Source organism: Homalodisca vitripennis, chromosome 3, assembly GCF_021130785.1.
Source record: "Homalodisca vitripennis isolate AUS2020 chromosome 3, UT_GWSS_2.1, whole genome shotgun sequence".
Taxonomy (NCBI): Eukaryota; Metazoa; Arthropoda; class Insecta; order Hemiptera; family Cicadellidae; genus Homalodisca; species Homalodisca vitripennis.
The window spans coordinates 148,440,191-148,457,081 of record NC_060209.1 but is presented as its reverse complement, the minus strand read 5'-3'; the positions used below and the strand labels follow the sequence as shown (position 1 = coordinate 148,457,081).

Genomic DNA, 16,891 nt, shown 5'->3' with positions numbered 1-16,891 from the left:
TGGATTACTGATGTTGTACGCGAGACCAACTACAATCGAGATGAACTACATAGATTTGTAAGAGACTAACGTACCTCTTTTGGTAGGACAGCAAAGAACGTCATATAACATAATTATGGAGCGAATTTCAACTCAAAAGGGAGGTATAATTTCTTTCTCGGTGCTCCAGGGGGAACAGGAAAAAACGTTCCTCATTAACCTCATACTTGCACAAGTGCGAAAGAATGGCGATATCGCACTTGCTGTTGCGTCCTCTGGAATAGCCGCAACTCTTTTGGCAGGAGGAAGAACTGCGCATTCAGCGCTAAAATTACCGTTGAATTTTTGTGCAACTGATACGCTAATTTGCAACATCAAGAAAAATTCTGGACAAGCCACTGTTCTAAAAACATGCAAGGTTATCATTTGGGACGAATGCACGATGGCAAACAAAAAAGCTCTTGAGGCTTTGGATAGGACTCTGCAAGATCTGAGGGGTCAAGAAGCAACAATGGGAGGAGCACTCCTTGCTACTAGCTGGGAGACTTTCGTCAAACTCTTCCTGTTATTCCAAGAGGAACTCCAGCAGATGAACTTAATGCGTGTCTCAAGTTATCATATTTATGGAGGCGAGTTCAGATATTGACGCTCACAACAAACATGCGTGTTCGCTCTGCAAAGTGATGCGGCCTCACAAGAATTTTTTCGGAACGGGCTTTTGCAAATTGGAAATGGAACCTTTCATGAATTCGCCAGGCAATTACTCCATAACATTTCCAGAGGACTTCTGCAATTTGGCTGAATCAATCAATGATGTTGTTAACAGTGTTTTTCAAGACATTGCCACTAATTACAAAAATCACGGATGGCTTAGAGAAAGAGCGATTCTAGCACCACGAAACGATCAAGTAACTAATCTAAACATATCTATTCAAGACAAGCTACCGGAGCTGTGACGACGTACAAGTCCATCGACACCGTCATTGATCCAGAACAAGCTGTACACTACCCTGTGGAGTTTTTTAAACTCACTTGAACCATCAGGAATGCCGTCACATCAATTACTCTTGAAAGTAGGATCACCGATAATGATGTTGAGAAACTTACGACCACCAAAATTGTGCAACGGCACTCCGACTAACCGTCAAAAATTTACATCCAAATATCATTGAAGCAACGATTTTGTCGGGAACATCTGCCGGGGAAGATGTCTTCATCCCTCGCATCCCCTTAATTCCATCCGACTTGCCATTCTGAATTTAAGAGACTTCAGTTCCCCGTTCGACTTGCGTTCGCAATGACGATTAATAAGGCACAAGGACAATCCACTTAACGTCGCAGGAATCCATCTGGAACCCTCATGTTTCTCGCACGGTCAATTATACGTCGCTTGCTCAAGAGTCGGAAACCCGAAGAACCTTTATATTTATGCTCCAAATAAATACAACTAATAACGTTGTTTACCAAATACGCATTAAAATAAACAAAAAACTTTTATAATAGATTTTATGATATGCTGACGATGTATTAGTAAGCAATAAATTAATTGGAAAAACGTATAATAAAATTAGTATTTCTTTTCGATGCTTGATTGATGTAGCCCTCTCTACTGCCAACGCGAGCGGAGCCGCGAGTTTAGGCTAGTATATGTCTAAAACTCTATAATTTATTTGTATGTCTTCCTGTCTTATAGAAACAGCAATGCAACCTGGTACAGTTATGTAACTGGGCACACGTATTGTAAGTAGCCTTAAATATAAAAATGTAAAACATAAAATATTATGCCATATTTACCTCATTTAATATAAATGTTACCAAAACTTAAGGTTTAGTAGTAATCCACGAAGATTATCAAAGATGTAAATAAAAACTAATAATACCGAATATTTCAAAATGTTTTACGATTTTGATACTATATATCATGCAATAAATATTCAAAGTAATCTATGGAATTTGATACTTGTATCTAAGAAAGTATGTAAATAACCTGATTTACGAGTAATTTAAAAATAAAAACCACTATAACTAATGTTTTAGTGAAATGTTTACATACCTAGTATAATTAGTTATTGTATCGTAAATATAAGACAGGCATTGATTCCTAAAAGTAAGTAAGTAATAGAAAATGTATTAGGTAAACTGGGGGGGGGGGGGGTGGGGGGGGGGGGGGGTGGGGGGGGGGGGGGGTGGGGGGGGGGGGGGGTGGGGGGGGGGGGGGGTGGGGGGGGGGGGGGGTGGGGACTATATTGAAACTAAACAATTAATCCAACTCCATACAAATAATTCTGGTTTTGTACTGAAAAATAAAATATATAATAGTGTAGAACTTAATTCAATAATAAACATTCTACATAGTTTTGAATAAAGGTTTGCACAACTAGCAAAATAGTGTATGCCATTATAGGAATTTAAACTGCCAGATCCAGGGTTAATGACACTTGCAGTTAGTTATATCTATGAATCTGTATTAATTCAATACACAATTCCTCCAGGTGAACGCAGAAAAAGACTTTTAGGTGTCAGAGAACAGATGCTGAGCCAGCCTCCTAAGACAAGGATACACTTTGAGATGGCCTCCTATACAGAAATGCTACTGCTTGAACAACTAGTGGACTTGGTCATACCTCATTCTGATTCCTTGGGTATGAATGAACAGGTAGATCATATACAACTCATTATAATAGCACTGTTAAATTACAAAATATATTTTCTATGTGAATTGTAAGACTAGAGGAAAAACGGAGAAATTCAAGTTATCAAGTACGACTTAGTTTTAAATGGAAAATTAATAAAGATCTTTTCAGTGGCTGTTTTTCTTTTTAATATTTTTGTAAGAATAAGGTTAAGTGCAATTGGAGAGGAACTATAACGAATGCCAATAGCAGAATTGATCTTATGACTTTAATAGTTTGAGTTTCTCTTTAAACCATAGTTGTTTTTGTATCTAAATATATTTTAACTTCCTCATAAGCTCATAACGTAAAGGAAAGCACTATATACTGTGCTTGTTTATTTATAGGTGTGATTTTTTATGATCACAATATTGAATTTAAACTCTACACTGCACCTCATTTTCTCATTATAACAGGCATCCCAATAGCACCCCCCCCTCACCTCCCTCTTAACTTTTGAACAGAAATATATAAACCAATATCTATCCATTAAAAGATCATTATAAGACTAAAAAATTTGTTTTTTTATACATGAGAACTTGAACCCCCAACCCTAAATTAGGGATTAAGGGTGTAAGTTAAAATATTAAAATGTAAACCTCCATAAGTGGTAGTCTATTTAAAACATGATTTTAAGTCTTTTATAAAACAAGAATAATGCTGCAATCCAGAGGTCTCTATATGGATTCAGTACAAAATAGCGGCCTGCCAAAGTTTTAATTTAAAATAATACACTAAAATCGACACTTTTATTAACAAACAATTAATTTTAATAGTTAAATAATAAAAAAAATTGAATTAAATTAAATTTAAAATTTGTGTTATTTAATATTTGTGTTATGTATACATCATGATTTTGGTTCTGATGCCTATGATCAGAGAAAATACAAACCATCTCTTGGAGATTCCGTCATGATGGTGACTGCAATTGGCAGATTTCTATTAAATCTACCTAATAGCTGTGGCAGAGAAAGGATTAAATATTAGACAACTAAAAACTGCTGAGCTGCTAGTCAAATTGAATGATAACTAGCAAATTATATGCCGTTTTATACTTTTGGTATGAGTAAACTTACAGGGCTGATATAAATACTATGAAGGGTGTCATAAAGATATTTATGTACTATCAACACCTTATTCCAATTCTAATTTTATTTTGAAAAATATCTTAAAAACTACCAACAAAACATTATTCAGTTTTTACTCAAAGTTTATATTTATAAATTAATGAACAGTTTGAGTAATGAAATAGTTGTGTTTACACAGTAATCAAAGAAAAAATATTTTTTATTTTTGGTGAAATTAGAATCACCAATAAATCTCATTTTATTTTATACCGTTTGAATGAAAATAAAGCTTGTGTAAATTTTCTGATTGAATTGAACCAAATGAGCAGTAAAAAAATATTTCCTTAGTTATTTTTTATATAATACTAATACATGTGTTGACTTGTGGTATCTTCTTTGTTGTTACTTTGAATTTTTTGCTGTATTACACAATTGAATATGGAAAATATTGAAAAACTTTAACTCTTAGAAATGAAATAAAATGATCTTGATTCCATTATAGTATACAACTGTACATCTGTGCAGGAATGGTGTCTTAAAAATAAAAATAAAATTACAATTATAAACTAACTTAAACTTTACTTCACAGTCTTTTAAAAACCAAAGTTAAAAAAGTTACTAAAGTTTTGTGACAACTGTTCCATAGTTAATGTATTAAAGTAAATTGCTCAGTACTAAAGAAATTATGACTTGTAACATAATATTTTAATCTCTTCTTTAAAATGTTTAAATTACTTTCATATTTACGAATAGTTGGTAACTTGAATAACGTAAAATTTAAGTTGGCATTTTTCTAAGATTCTATAACTGGCCTGTCTATTATAATCAGAGTACAATTCTGTGTATGATAGTGGTGTGTTGTGTTGATTTTTTCTGTTTAATTGTTGTGGACGAAATGTAATACAGTGTTATATATACACAAACTTTAAACAGCCATAATTCTAAAACCAGCAAAAGCATTTTTTACAGTATTATTCCATTTAAGTTTTAACATAATTGAATTGATTTTTTCAGTGTTACCAATATGTTATCCAGATTACTTTTAGTATTGGAAACCTCAAGGGAAGTGCCCACAAGCCACATTGGATTGAATTACAGAAAAATATATAGCCTTAAGTGTTTTTAAATTTCAGATTTATAACAGTTTCATTAGAGCAAAAAATCTATGAAATTTTATAAACACTCCCAACGTGTATATCCCATCTTATTTAGTTTAATGCTATTCATAGTTTGTTATTAACAGAGGCTGATATTAGTTCCCAACATTGAATATTACTCTAATTTTGTCTATAAATCTCTAATTTAACAATTTTTGTCAATGAAAATATGCAATGTGTACCATGTAGTTACTCTTTCTACATAAGTGTTTTGGCTCTGCTCATTAGTGAAGCATACGGAAGTAAGCGACTGGTGTAATCATCACATGTGAAGGGTGGGGGGGAGTATGTAGCGCACTTGTATCGTGTGATGTACAAGTGGCTGTTAGCTTGTGCGTAGGGGGAGTGAGTACGTGTCATTAAGGGGAGCATGTACCTTTTTCGGGTCCCATGTTATTTAAATGGGAGTACAACTGCAACATGTCGGTACCATTATCTCCTAAACTATTAGACATATTGACTTTAAACTTTAGGGTTTTGTTCTACATTAACAGCTTTATATTTTCATGCCTTTTTTTTAATATCTCAATAAACAAAAAAAAATTATCGTGGTAGCAATTTAACAAAATTTTTTTTTTAATTATGTAAATACAATATTTTTTAAAATTATAAAAACATAATATATATTGATAAAAAAGCATGAATCTACTCACCAACTAGTCTGCAATAAGTGTGTAAAATTTGAAGTCTGTAAGTCTAATAATTGTTTCACAACGTGTTCCGAAATGTCACAAAACGGTAACTTTCGGTAAAACAGCTTTAAAGTTTTAGTTACACTTCAAAACACATAATCACTTTAAAATCCACCTGGACAGTAATCATCTTCTTCATTTTTACTCTTTTTTCCTATCCTTCTTTTATCCTCTTCTTTTTTATTTTCTTCTTGGACTTCTTTGTCAGCTTTTTAAACCCTATTGGAATCGATTTGTTGAAGGCCTTCAACCATAAAGCGTCCTGGTTGGATGCATAATCGTTCCAAAACATTCACTTTGGCCATTGCTCCTTCATTAAAAAACTAAGAACTGAATCACAACCCATAATTTTAATGTCTGAATGCCAACAAATGTGGTCTTGGGTAGCCTATTCCAAATTACGCTATTGATGCTTTTCATTAGGGTTCTGTGTTTTACCGTGCAGACACCTCTTTAGTAGGGCTGGGGCTGATAAATCCTTATAGATTGGTTTTATTTCTTCCATAATAGATTCAGACAATGAGTTTGTATGTTTGAAAATCATCTAGCTTATTATTTGCCTGAGCTTGTCTGTATTTGCACCAAGACTCAATCCCAGGCGGGCATAGTTCGTGCTGAGGTTTTGCGTCAGTCGATAATTTTGTGATAGAACGTAGCCCATATTGCTCTCTTCATTTTTTCAACCTCTTCCAAATTATTCCTTATTGCCATCCCATACAAACGTTGTAAGTGATCTATCTCTACATCAGTCAACCTACCTTGTCCTCCAAGTCCTTTACCATCCTTCAATTTGATTCCTTTTTTATCCCTCTTCAATCGCCGCAGTCTTGTTCCTAGTCGCTTCTGAATATGGCCTACACATTCAAGTTTTTCTAACAAAACAATCATCACCATAGGGATTGTTTGCCACAACATGAGTAAACCTCTTAGAGTCCCCCATCTCCAAGGTATTTTGTGTATCGCACATTGAGTTTTAGCCTCAGAGCGCGACAAAGAGTCAGAGCTCCCGCCACCGCCACCTCCATTCCACCACTTGTACCTGAAAAAATTTGCCAAACAAGTACCAGAATTTTTGTGCTGTTTCAATAGGGTTTTGTCATGGCTTTAGAGGTTTTCTGACACATTTATTACAATATTTGCTGAAACACTCAAAGTCCATAACCTTTCCTGTATCGAAGGATGTTGCTGTCATTACGCCGTTCACAGAGGTGAAGCCTCGCTTCTTGCCAGGTACCGTCAAAAGCGGCTGCTATAATCACGACAATCATCATTTAGGCTACGAACTTCATCAGCTGCCTGTCTAAGTGAACATTCACTTACCTCTGTTACAGCAGTAAGCAGTTTTTTTATTATATTTTTCAATTTGGCTGTTTGGTGAAGCGATATTCATCACAGCAGAAAATACCCTACCAGAATCTAGGCCTTTGCCGATTGAACGTAGAGCATAAACATATCTTAGATTCAACTCATACATATTTCTAACACATTTGGAGCTTATTACTGAGTCAGTATGTTTACGTACATTGCAACAAATATTTACACGATGTACTATTCCACACTTGAAGTCTTCATCTAGGCTTATGTCAATGCAGTCGGAACTACTACAATATTTACATGCAGTGAAAGATTTTATTAGGCCAGAAATCTGTTGTAAATCTATTATAATATTTACATTGTTTATGTCATAATCACTAAATTTAGGCAACTTTGAATCATTAATCTTCTTAGAACTAGATGATTGTTTAGGCCTAGGCCTATTAGATTCACTTGTACCTGGAGAAGCACTTAGTCCTAGTTCACTTGAATTTTTAAACGAAATTGGTTACCTCTGTAAGACTGTTTATTGAACCTTTTCACTCTCTAGGCATGGCTAATACACAATAATATCACTTATTTATATAATAAATACACACTAAGAGTCCAAAGTTTTGATCACTGGCACCACACAAAATAGAATTACACTGACAAACCTGTTATTAAACATAAACAATAACAATAATATCAATAGTGTAGGTTAGGTAAGTTACAGATGACTTACATCCTTCAAATGCATCTAAAGCAAGCAGTGCTACCAACCTAAAGGGGAAAATCTTAATAATCATACAATTGGAGCAAGTAATATGTATATAATACATTCTGACACTAACAATCCATAGCGCGCCATGTTGTCAGCTGAAAAAAAGCATGCATACATTTCTTAAAACACATTTTACACATATTTCTAAACCTCTCAGATATAGAGTGTTATATATTTTTGAAAAGGGCATAAAACATAGTATTTTTTATGATATGATTCAAAAAATCGATATTTTGGTGCCAAAAAGGTACATGCTCCCCTTAAAAGTAATTGAAAGGTGTCCAAATTTCTTCTCACGACACATTGACTATTCCTTTATAGTCTTAAAGCATATTATGGCTGAAAAACTTTTGCTACAAAGAATTGGAATAGATAAAGAGGTATATTTTTGGATTTAGTACACCTATTTATAAAATAAAAAATAGGTAATGAAACAGTTTTATTTTGAGTTTGAAATCGTACTAGTGTTTAATGTGGAGAAAGAAGGAGACATAATTTAATGAATCAGTTTTTCATGATTATTAAAGTTATGTAAGTTTTTACTAAACCTGTAAATTTTGTGTGAATTATATTAATTCTGTACTTTGTACAATAATATCACTGTTTCACTGGAGATCTGTTGGAATTTTTAAAACTTAAATCATCTTGCAAAAATATTTGACTTGCAGGAACTAGCCAACCTTGTGAGTCTGTATCAGTTTGGCAATGTCAGTTTTGTCTCAGACTCCAATCCTCGTGTGGCGACAGTACTTGACCAGATGCGACATTTGCTAAGGTAAACTCATATTTATTATATATTTAATCTTATGCACTCACTTTTGTTATTATTTTTTGGGACCTCAGCTCATTTATCCTCGTATTTCCTGTGTAAAATAGCAGTCTAGCATACAATTATTTGTATTTTAATTTTTTATATTTTATGTGCAAAATAATATATATATATATATATGTGTGTTAGATATTTAAGTTTATATTTAATATGTTTAATATTTAAATTATACATTTTTCTTTTAGGTGTAAAATTATACTCACAATAAAAAGTTTTGTACTTTAACGTCTTAAGACACCTCTTAATACACTCTTCAGGTTGAGGATCACTATTTTTAATAAGGGCTAAGCCTGTCTCACTCTTAATTATCAGACAAAATTTTCTAATAAATCATAAGTTCCTCATGAACTTCATAGAATGGGTTATCACATGATAAGTTTGGTAACACACTGAAGTACTTGATTGCTGTTTAACAAAAAATACAACTTCAAGTGAAGGATTATTGCTGGACAATTCTTCAAAATCCAGTACATAGATTGAATCAATACCTGTTGATTGATTTAATATTTGTTATTATTATTGTTGTCTTTGAATATCTTATTGGTAAAGCATGTTGAAAATTAGTTGTATAGAGGGGTTTCTGTCAAATAAATAAATAAATCAGTAAGAAGGCCAGTTGTGTTGTGAAGGGTAAAATAAACTCTTGATAAAAAGGAATACTTCTGCAATATATTGCAGATTGTTAATTTCTCCAAAGTACTGAAGACAGTAATAAATAGTGAGGTAGAAAACAAACAAAAAGAATTCCGAGTATATATCAGTTGTGTGCATAGATAAAAATTTTTATTCTTGCCCAAAAAGTTAAATAATTTTTTTAACAGTCGTAGATGCTATTAATAATAATGTTCATTCGAATCTGAAAAGTGATCATTAATCAATTAAGTACATTTAAATTTAAAATACCTTAAGATTTATCATATTTTCAATATGAACGAGTTGATAATAAAGATATGTACAAAAATATAATGTAATTTGTACTTCTCAAGTGGTTACAATGATGTTCACATTACAATAGTAAAAAGAGCCAATGACGGTCTAATTAAACCCTTTGTTCATAAATACACTGTTTCTAAGTGGCAATTTTCCATACAAATTTAAAATTTCTTACATTACCTATATTTTTTTTTTTAATGTGAGGAAGTATCTCAGATTAGATCAGTTTCTTTTTTACCTATTTTCTCAAAGATTTATGAAAAACCAATGTATAATGATCAACACGGTTTCAGGCGTGGGTAACAAGGAATGGCTGTAGTTGATTTCATAGGATCTGTCAGTAATTCAATTCTAGCAGGTGAAAAAGTAGTAGAAATCTTCATTGACTGACATGAGTGACATCTAATTTTAAAGGCTCTTGTAAAATAATAACAATGCCACAGACCAGAGGTAACTCAATCCAGTACAAAATGGCAGTCTGTCAAACATTTTATCCCCCATGAATATTTATTGATACATTTCTGTTAATTTTTTTGGGGGGAGGGGCACCTAGTATAAATAACCGACTAGTAGCAGATGGCATAAACAACCTGGGACTAACTCGCTATGGTAAAATTCTAAAACAGCTACTAGAAGCAATAAATTAATATGGCATTGGTCTCATATAAGTTATTTCCTTTAATTTTACTAGATGTTGAAAAGGGATGATAATAATTAAAGCTATCGCAAAATATTTCCAACTTACAGCTCAAACCAATGTTACTACCATGACGGATTTGAATGTCAATCAATGAATGTTTTGAACATGTATTGGACTGTGATAATGCTCCATTTGACAAGCTCATATCAATAATTATATACTTGTCATAACTATTTAATATTGCCAATATCAACTTTAGGTGACACTAGTTTTTTTGTGTTTTGATCACTGTAAATGGCTTTGGAAAATTGTTTTCTCTTGTTTAATGTTGGTAACCAAAGTGCAAAGTGTTGTATGTCCAACATGAACAAGAAGAAACACTATATAAAATAAAAAAAATCATGTTTTTGTCATTGTTTATATACCCATTAAGTGTCACAAGTGAGTAAAGGCAATGTTCAGTTGAATCCAGAATTATTAATTGTATTTTTAATCCTTTGGGTACCGGTCCATCAATATTTTTATGTTTATAAATACAATGGAATATTTGACCCATGAGTTGCCAAAGAATACTGGACCTATTTAAGTTGTTAAAAATGTTTTGTTCCCCTTATTTTTGAAAATGTTGTGAATTAAAAAAAGTTTTATATTAATAAATATATATTTAAAAAAAAGGTAAACTGTAACATTATGTTAGGCAAATGTAAAATATACAAAACGTACTTACCAAAAAGATGAATAAGTTTTCTCTGTGTGACTTCGAAAATATTTTCTTAGAAAATTCTAAGTATAAAATGTTATATTTTACTAATAACTATAGATAAAACTCCACACTTAAGTTGTTTTTGCGATCAAATTGTAGATACAATTAATTGGACTAAAAAATACAAATATTTTAATCGAAATATCCCAATATCTGAACCTTAATATTTCTTGGTAGCTATTGGCACTTTCATATAATGGGACTTAAGTATTTCTTCACAGTTGTGGCCACAACCAAATATATCATTTTTGTACCCTAAGTGTTAAATGACTTTGCATATTTATTTTGAATTATTAATACAAATATAATAATAACAATTTACAGATTGATTGAAACATCCAGCAAGGAGAAACCGGGTAGCCGGAAACTGACACGCATCCATGTGCATACTCTGGCCTACCAAGCCATTCTCACAGTGGACACAACTCTGTGGCCTCACTCGGACATAGCAGCAGCCAAGGCCTCCTTGACTGCATACAGACATGTCTGTGCCTCTCCTCAGGTCAGTCTATATGATACACATCCATGTGCATACTCTGGCCTACCAAGCCATTCTCACAGTGGACACAACTCTGTGGCCTCACTCGGACATAGCAGCAGCCAAGGCCTCCTTGACTGCATACAGACATGTCTGTGCCTCTCCTCAGGTCAGTCTATATGATACACATCCATGTGCATACTCTGGCCTACCAAGCCATTCTCACAGTGGACACAACTCTGTGGCCTCACTCGGACATAGCAGCAGCCAAGGCCTCCTTGACTGCATACAGACATGTCTGTGCCTCTCCTCAGGTCAGTCTATATGATACACATCCATGTGCATACTCTGGCCTACCAAGCCATTCTCACAGTGGACACAACTCTGTGGCCTCACTCGGACATAGCAGCAGCCAAGGCCTCCTTGACTGCATACAGACATGTCTGTGCCTCTCCTCAGGTCAGTCTATATGATACACATCCATGTGCATACTCTGGCCTACCAAGCCATTCTCACAGTGGACACAACTCTGTGGCCTCACTCGGACATAGCAGCAGCCAAGGCCTCCTTGACTGCATACAGACATGTCTGTGCCTCTCCTCAGGTCAGTCTATATGATACACATCCATGTGCATACTCTGGCCTACCAAGCCATTCTCACAGTGGACACAACTCTGTGGCCTCACTCGGACATAGCAGCAGCCAAGGCCTCCTTGACTGCATACAGACATGTTTGTGCCTCTCCTCAGGTCAGTCTATATGATACACATCCATGTGCATACTCTGGCCTACCAAGCCATTCTCACAGTGGACACAACTCTGTGGCCTCACTCGGACATAGCAGCAGCCAAGGCCTCCTTGACTGCATACAGACATGTCTGTGCCTCTCCTCAGGTCAGTCTATATGATACACATCCATGTGCATACTCTGGCCTACCAAGCCATTCTCACAGTGGACACAACTCTGTGGCCTCACTCGGACATAGCAGCAGCCAAGGCCTCCTTGACTGCATACAGACATGTTTGTGCCTCTCCTCAGGTCAGTCTATATGATACACATCCATGTGCATACTCTGGCCTACCAAGCCATTCTCACAGTGGACACAACTCTGTGGCCTCACTCGGACATAGCAGCAGCCAAGGCCTCCTTGACTGCATACAGACATGTTTGTGCCTCTCCTCAGGTCAGTCTATATGATACACATCCATGTGCATACTCTGGCCTACCAAGCCATTCTCACAGTGGACACAACTCTGTGGCCTCACTCGGACATAGCAGCAGCCAAGGCCTCCTTGACTGCATACAGACATGTTTGTGCCTCTCCTCAGGTCAGTCTATATGATACACATCCATGTGCATACTCTGGCCTACCAAGCCATTCTCACAGTGGACACAACTCTGTGGCCTCACTCGGACATAGCAGCAGCCAAGGCCTCATTGACTGCATACAGACATGTTTGTGCCTCTCAGGTCAGTGTGTATGGTATACAAAACCCTTCCATAGACTGTATTATATAGATTTAAAAGTGTTAATTGTATAACTCAGTTGATTTTACAAATTTAACAACCTTGCTGCCGTGTTAGGCCTACTTACATGGCACCTGTGGTCATTAAGACATAGCTCGTCAGGTGAAGTTACCCAACAGCCTCACTATGCAGCTGGTAGCCATTTTCCTGAGCTTCCCGCTAGTACTGGAAAAATAATTTTCAGTCTTTTCGTAAAAGTCCTTGTAGATATATTTTAAATATATAGTTAGAATGTTTCTTTGATTGGTTACGTCTTTTGTTTCATGGTAGAGATTAGGAATTCAGCTTATTCATAGAATATATTAACTCAGATAATTAAAAGTATAATTATTATGACAGTTTAAACTAAAGGAGAACTACTTTGTGAAATTGGTTAAAAAGAAACGTTTTGAACTAAAATAATTTTAATTAAATGATATTTTAGTTGGGAAAGTCTTGTTGCAGGTTGATCCGGACAAAGCAAAGCTGATCATGGACGACAGTTTCAGCGTAAGTCTGGGCTCCAGTGGGCGAGTGGTGATTGAGCCTCAGCGTCCAGTCTCCTGCTGGAGAGAGGGGTCCCTGCACCTTTGTGTGGCCCCGGTCCTGGTGTGCAAGGTAAACAGTTTAAATTATTATCAGGATATTGTCTTAAGAAAGGTCATAAATTCAATTACAGAGTTTACAGCTTTAACACTACAAAGTAATTCATTTCTGAACGAACTGTACTTTTAAATTATAGTAGTTTTAAGTAAGGAATAAAACTGAATACAATACAATTTAAATAATGGTAAATGTATACCTGAGCCAAAAAAGGACTTTTGTGCTTGCTTCCATAGTGACAGGATATTCATGATGGGTAAGGAAGGAGATAGTGGGGCCACTTCTTGTTCAGATCACATGAGTGATACTGGGCTCTATGTCAGTCATGTCACCTTGGAGAAAGGCAAGGCCAGCTCTGTTCCGACCTCTGTAGTCAAAGTACAGAAGTACTCCCTCGTGTCCAGACTAACAATGGGTACAGAACAAAACTGATGTAACACTTATATCTGGCCAATCTTATTTATATGAAAATGAATATATACTTACAGGTTGTGTACTTCAAATTATCAAGAGCTAATATCAGTTTTGCATATCTAAACTATTTTCAGGTGCACAATCTGATAAGTACAATACAATCAGTGTCAAATTGGGTGCTGGAAATGAAGTATAACTCAAAGTATAATTGTGAACCTGATTCAATCTCTAAACATTTATAATTACTATAAACAAGTAGCATGAACTATATTTCTTCACAATAGGATGACACTTTGGAAAGTGTGAAATTCTGAAAGTGTAGTATCCAGAATTTCACACTTTGGAAAGACAGTATATTTTGTACGTATTCAAATTGGACAACTTATTTCAACATTTCATGTGGTAAAACTTGGAGAATTATGAGTATGTGAGTTCAGCAAGTGTATTTGTAGAAATCTATTTTAAATACTGTAGATAGTTTGGGATTTTTAACACAAGTATCTATCCTCTTATTATATTATATGAGTAATTAGGTTAATATTGAGAATTGTACTACTTTTATTCCTTATTCTCTATGAAAGTGTAGATTATAGCTCCAAATCTGATCTTCTTTGGAAGTAAGTTTAACCAGTGCTGTGCGGTGGTCGTTTAAGTGGGTGAAGCAGAGGTACCGTCAGAGAGGGGGTATCTGGGAGTTCCTCCCAAGCCGTAGGGGGTCAACCCGCCAGAGAAATTTTTCAGATTTTTAGACTAAAAGCGTACATTTTTATACACATTTCAATGCAATTGAAGTGTAAGAAAACATAAACATATCACGTGTTTAGTACATCTTATGTTAAATTTATATAGAAAGGTAGAATTTAAATAAGATACCTTTTTATGAGTAATTTTATATTTATGATGACATTGCTTTCCTCTATGTAACTCTTTCTTTATTGATGACATGTTAACTCACCTTACTGAGGTTACAGGTATCGGTACAGACAGCTGGTGGTGGAGACAACATCTCCGCCGCTGCCTTGGCTATGCAACTCTGACCTCAGCTTCTGTCTACATCACGGTGAAATGTTACTTGACTTACTGAACTTACAAAATAATCCAGTTGTTATTTTAACATTCCTGCTTTGTATATTGATGTAATACTTAAAAGTCTATGGTAAAATCTTACCCATAAGTATCTATTATAAAATTCTAAGTTATTGTTGTGTTGAGTGAAGGCAATTTTGGAATATGATCAATAAATATAAATTTAGAATGAATAATCAAAATAGACCATGATTATTGATAAGCAGAAAATGTCATACTTCATTTTACATTTTTTTCCACTTTATTACTATAAACATCTCCAGCGGTTTATGTAATCCCTGGGACTAATGAATTTTAAGTATTTAATTTTAAATTCGAGCGATGTTTTTTCCAGTAAAATTGATCCAACTCGGGTAAACAAGTTGTAGGAAAAAGTCTCATTTCATTAAAAAAAAACAAAAATTAAATTAGGGTTATAATAAGAAATAGGAATCTGGCTTGCAGAAATAGAGAAAGACTGGATGCAACTGTCAAAAGTGGCAATGAAAAATTAATTGATATAGAGTGTTGTCAAAAAGAACAGTTTAATATTTAAAAAATCAATAATAGATAAAGCAATAAAACTTTGTATACCAATACTATTCATAAACGTCTACTTTTTAAGGAACAATCAGGTTTTTACCATAAGAAGGGGTTGGTCCACGAGGAGTAAGAAGATGCCTAGGGTTGGTACATCAAATTAAAGTCCTCAATTAGTAGGAAACAATGCCACAAATCACACCTCAAAGGATTCTCCCTAACTTAAAACGGCACATGTCTGTGTTGTTTTTCGTGGTAATTCCTAAAATAATTCTAAATATTGATTAACACTTTTTAATAAATCACAACTTTTATATTGAGCTTCTTATGACTGTAAGACATTATTGTGTATTCAAATCCATCAGTGTTCACCTAAAATTAGTGAAGTACTATTAATACAGAATAAGGTAGTTAGATCAATCTTCAAAGCACATAGCTAGCTTCAGAAATATTGACAGTTGTTAACTTATATATTTTTCAGTTGTTAGCATTATAACCATAGGAGCAGTGTGCATGGTTCGAATAGCAGGAATAAAGGCAAAGAAAATATACAAACAGTAAAATTAGAGGTCAAGGTTACATAATTATGGGGCATAAGGCTTTACAACTAAATTTTAAAACAAGTTGGTAATTTCAATTTAAGTAGTTTTAACACCTTAGCTGCAGCATCAGGCCAACTTACACAACACTTGTGGTCATTAAGACATAGCTCATCAAGTGAAGTTACGTGACAGCGTCACTATGCAACTGGAAGCCATTTTCCTTAGCTCTACTCTGACTTAATTTGATGACTACTTGAACTTAAAAGAGTAGAACATTTCAAAGAATGTTGTTTTTTGTGGTGAAGTGTTTTTCTAGCTGAGTAATTGAGATTGAAAGATTGGACAATATGGACATAATTTGCCAGGCCACTTTACCCGACAGGTCTTATATATTAACATATAAACAGGGTTATGTTATTTGGTAATAACTGTCTCATTTTTAACTAAATTTATCATAAATTTTATAAAATTAACAAATATTACTTGTGAACGTCTCTAAAACATTTCTGACAAAAAATGATTTTTCAGGACATTCTTTACAAAATGTGGCTACCTGTATCATAGTTCCTGCTACATTACGTCCTTTTTCTTCAGACACTCTTTTGTAGCACGTTTTGCACACTTTCCTTGCTCTGCATTTTCTAGGTCCTGCCCCTACAAAAGGAGATAATGTCAGATAGTGGTAACCAGTTGCTGTTACTTTCGGAGTAAGTTGTTCTTTTTGCACGCCCATCAATGAACAGGCCAATTCCTCTTTGAACTGAGTAATTAAGATCACGTGTTTCTTTTTCTGGGCATTAGGATTAGTATTAGAGTTCAAGAAACTATTGTAGGCCAACCAACTGTTTTTTAGCGTTATCACTAGAGTCCAGATAATTGTATCATTCTTCGATCACATTGTTAACATCAGTAAAGTCTTCAGAGTCCATACCA

General features: G+C 34.6%; 1 protein-coding gene across 1 annotated transcript; it reads left to right on the top strand.

The window, feature by feature from the left end:
- Positions 1 to 421: 421 nt before the first annotated feature.
- Positions 422 to 15,360, top strand: LOC124358391 (ADP-dependent glucokinase-like). Its single transcript, XM_046810691.1, has 6 exons — positions 422 to 590; positions 2,400 to 2,635; positions 8,313 to 8,419; positions 11,134 to 11,311; positions 13,260 to 13,412; positions 14,783 to 15,360. Exons 1-6 carry the CDS (start codon positions 422 to 424, stop codon positions 14,846 to 14,848), a joined length of 909 nt encoding a protein of 302 aa, XP_046666647.1. The 3' UTR covers positions 14,849 to 15,360.
- The last annotated feature ends 1,531 nt before the right edge of the window (positions 15,361 to 16,891 follow it).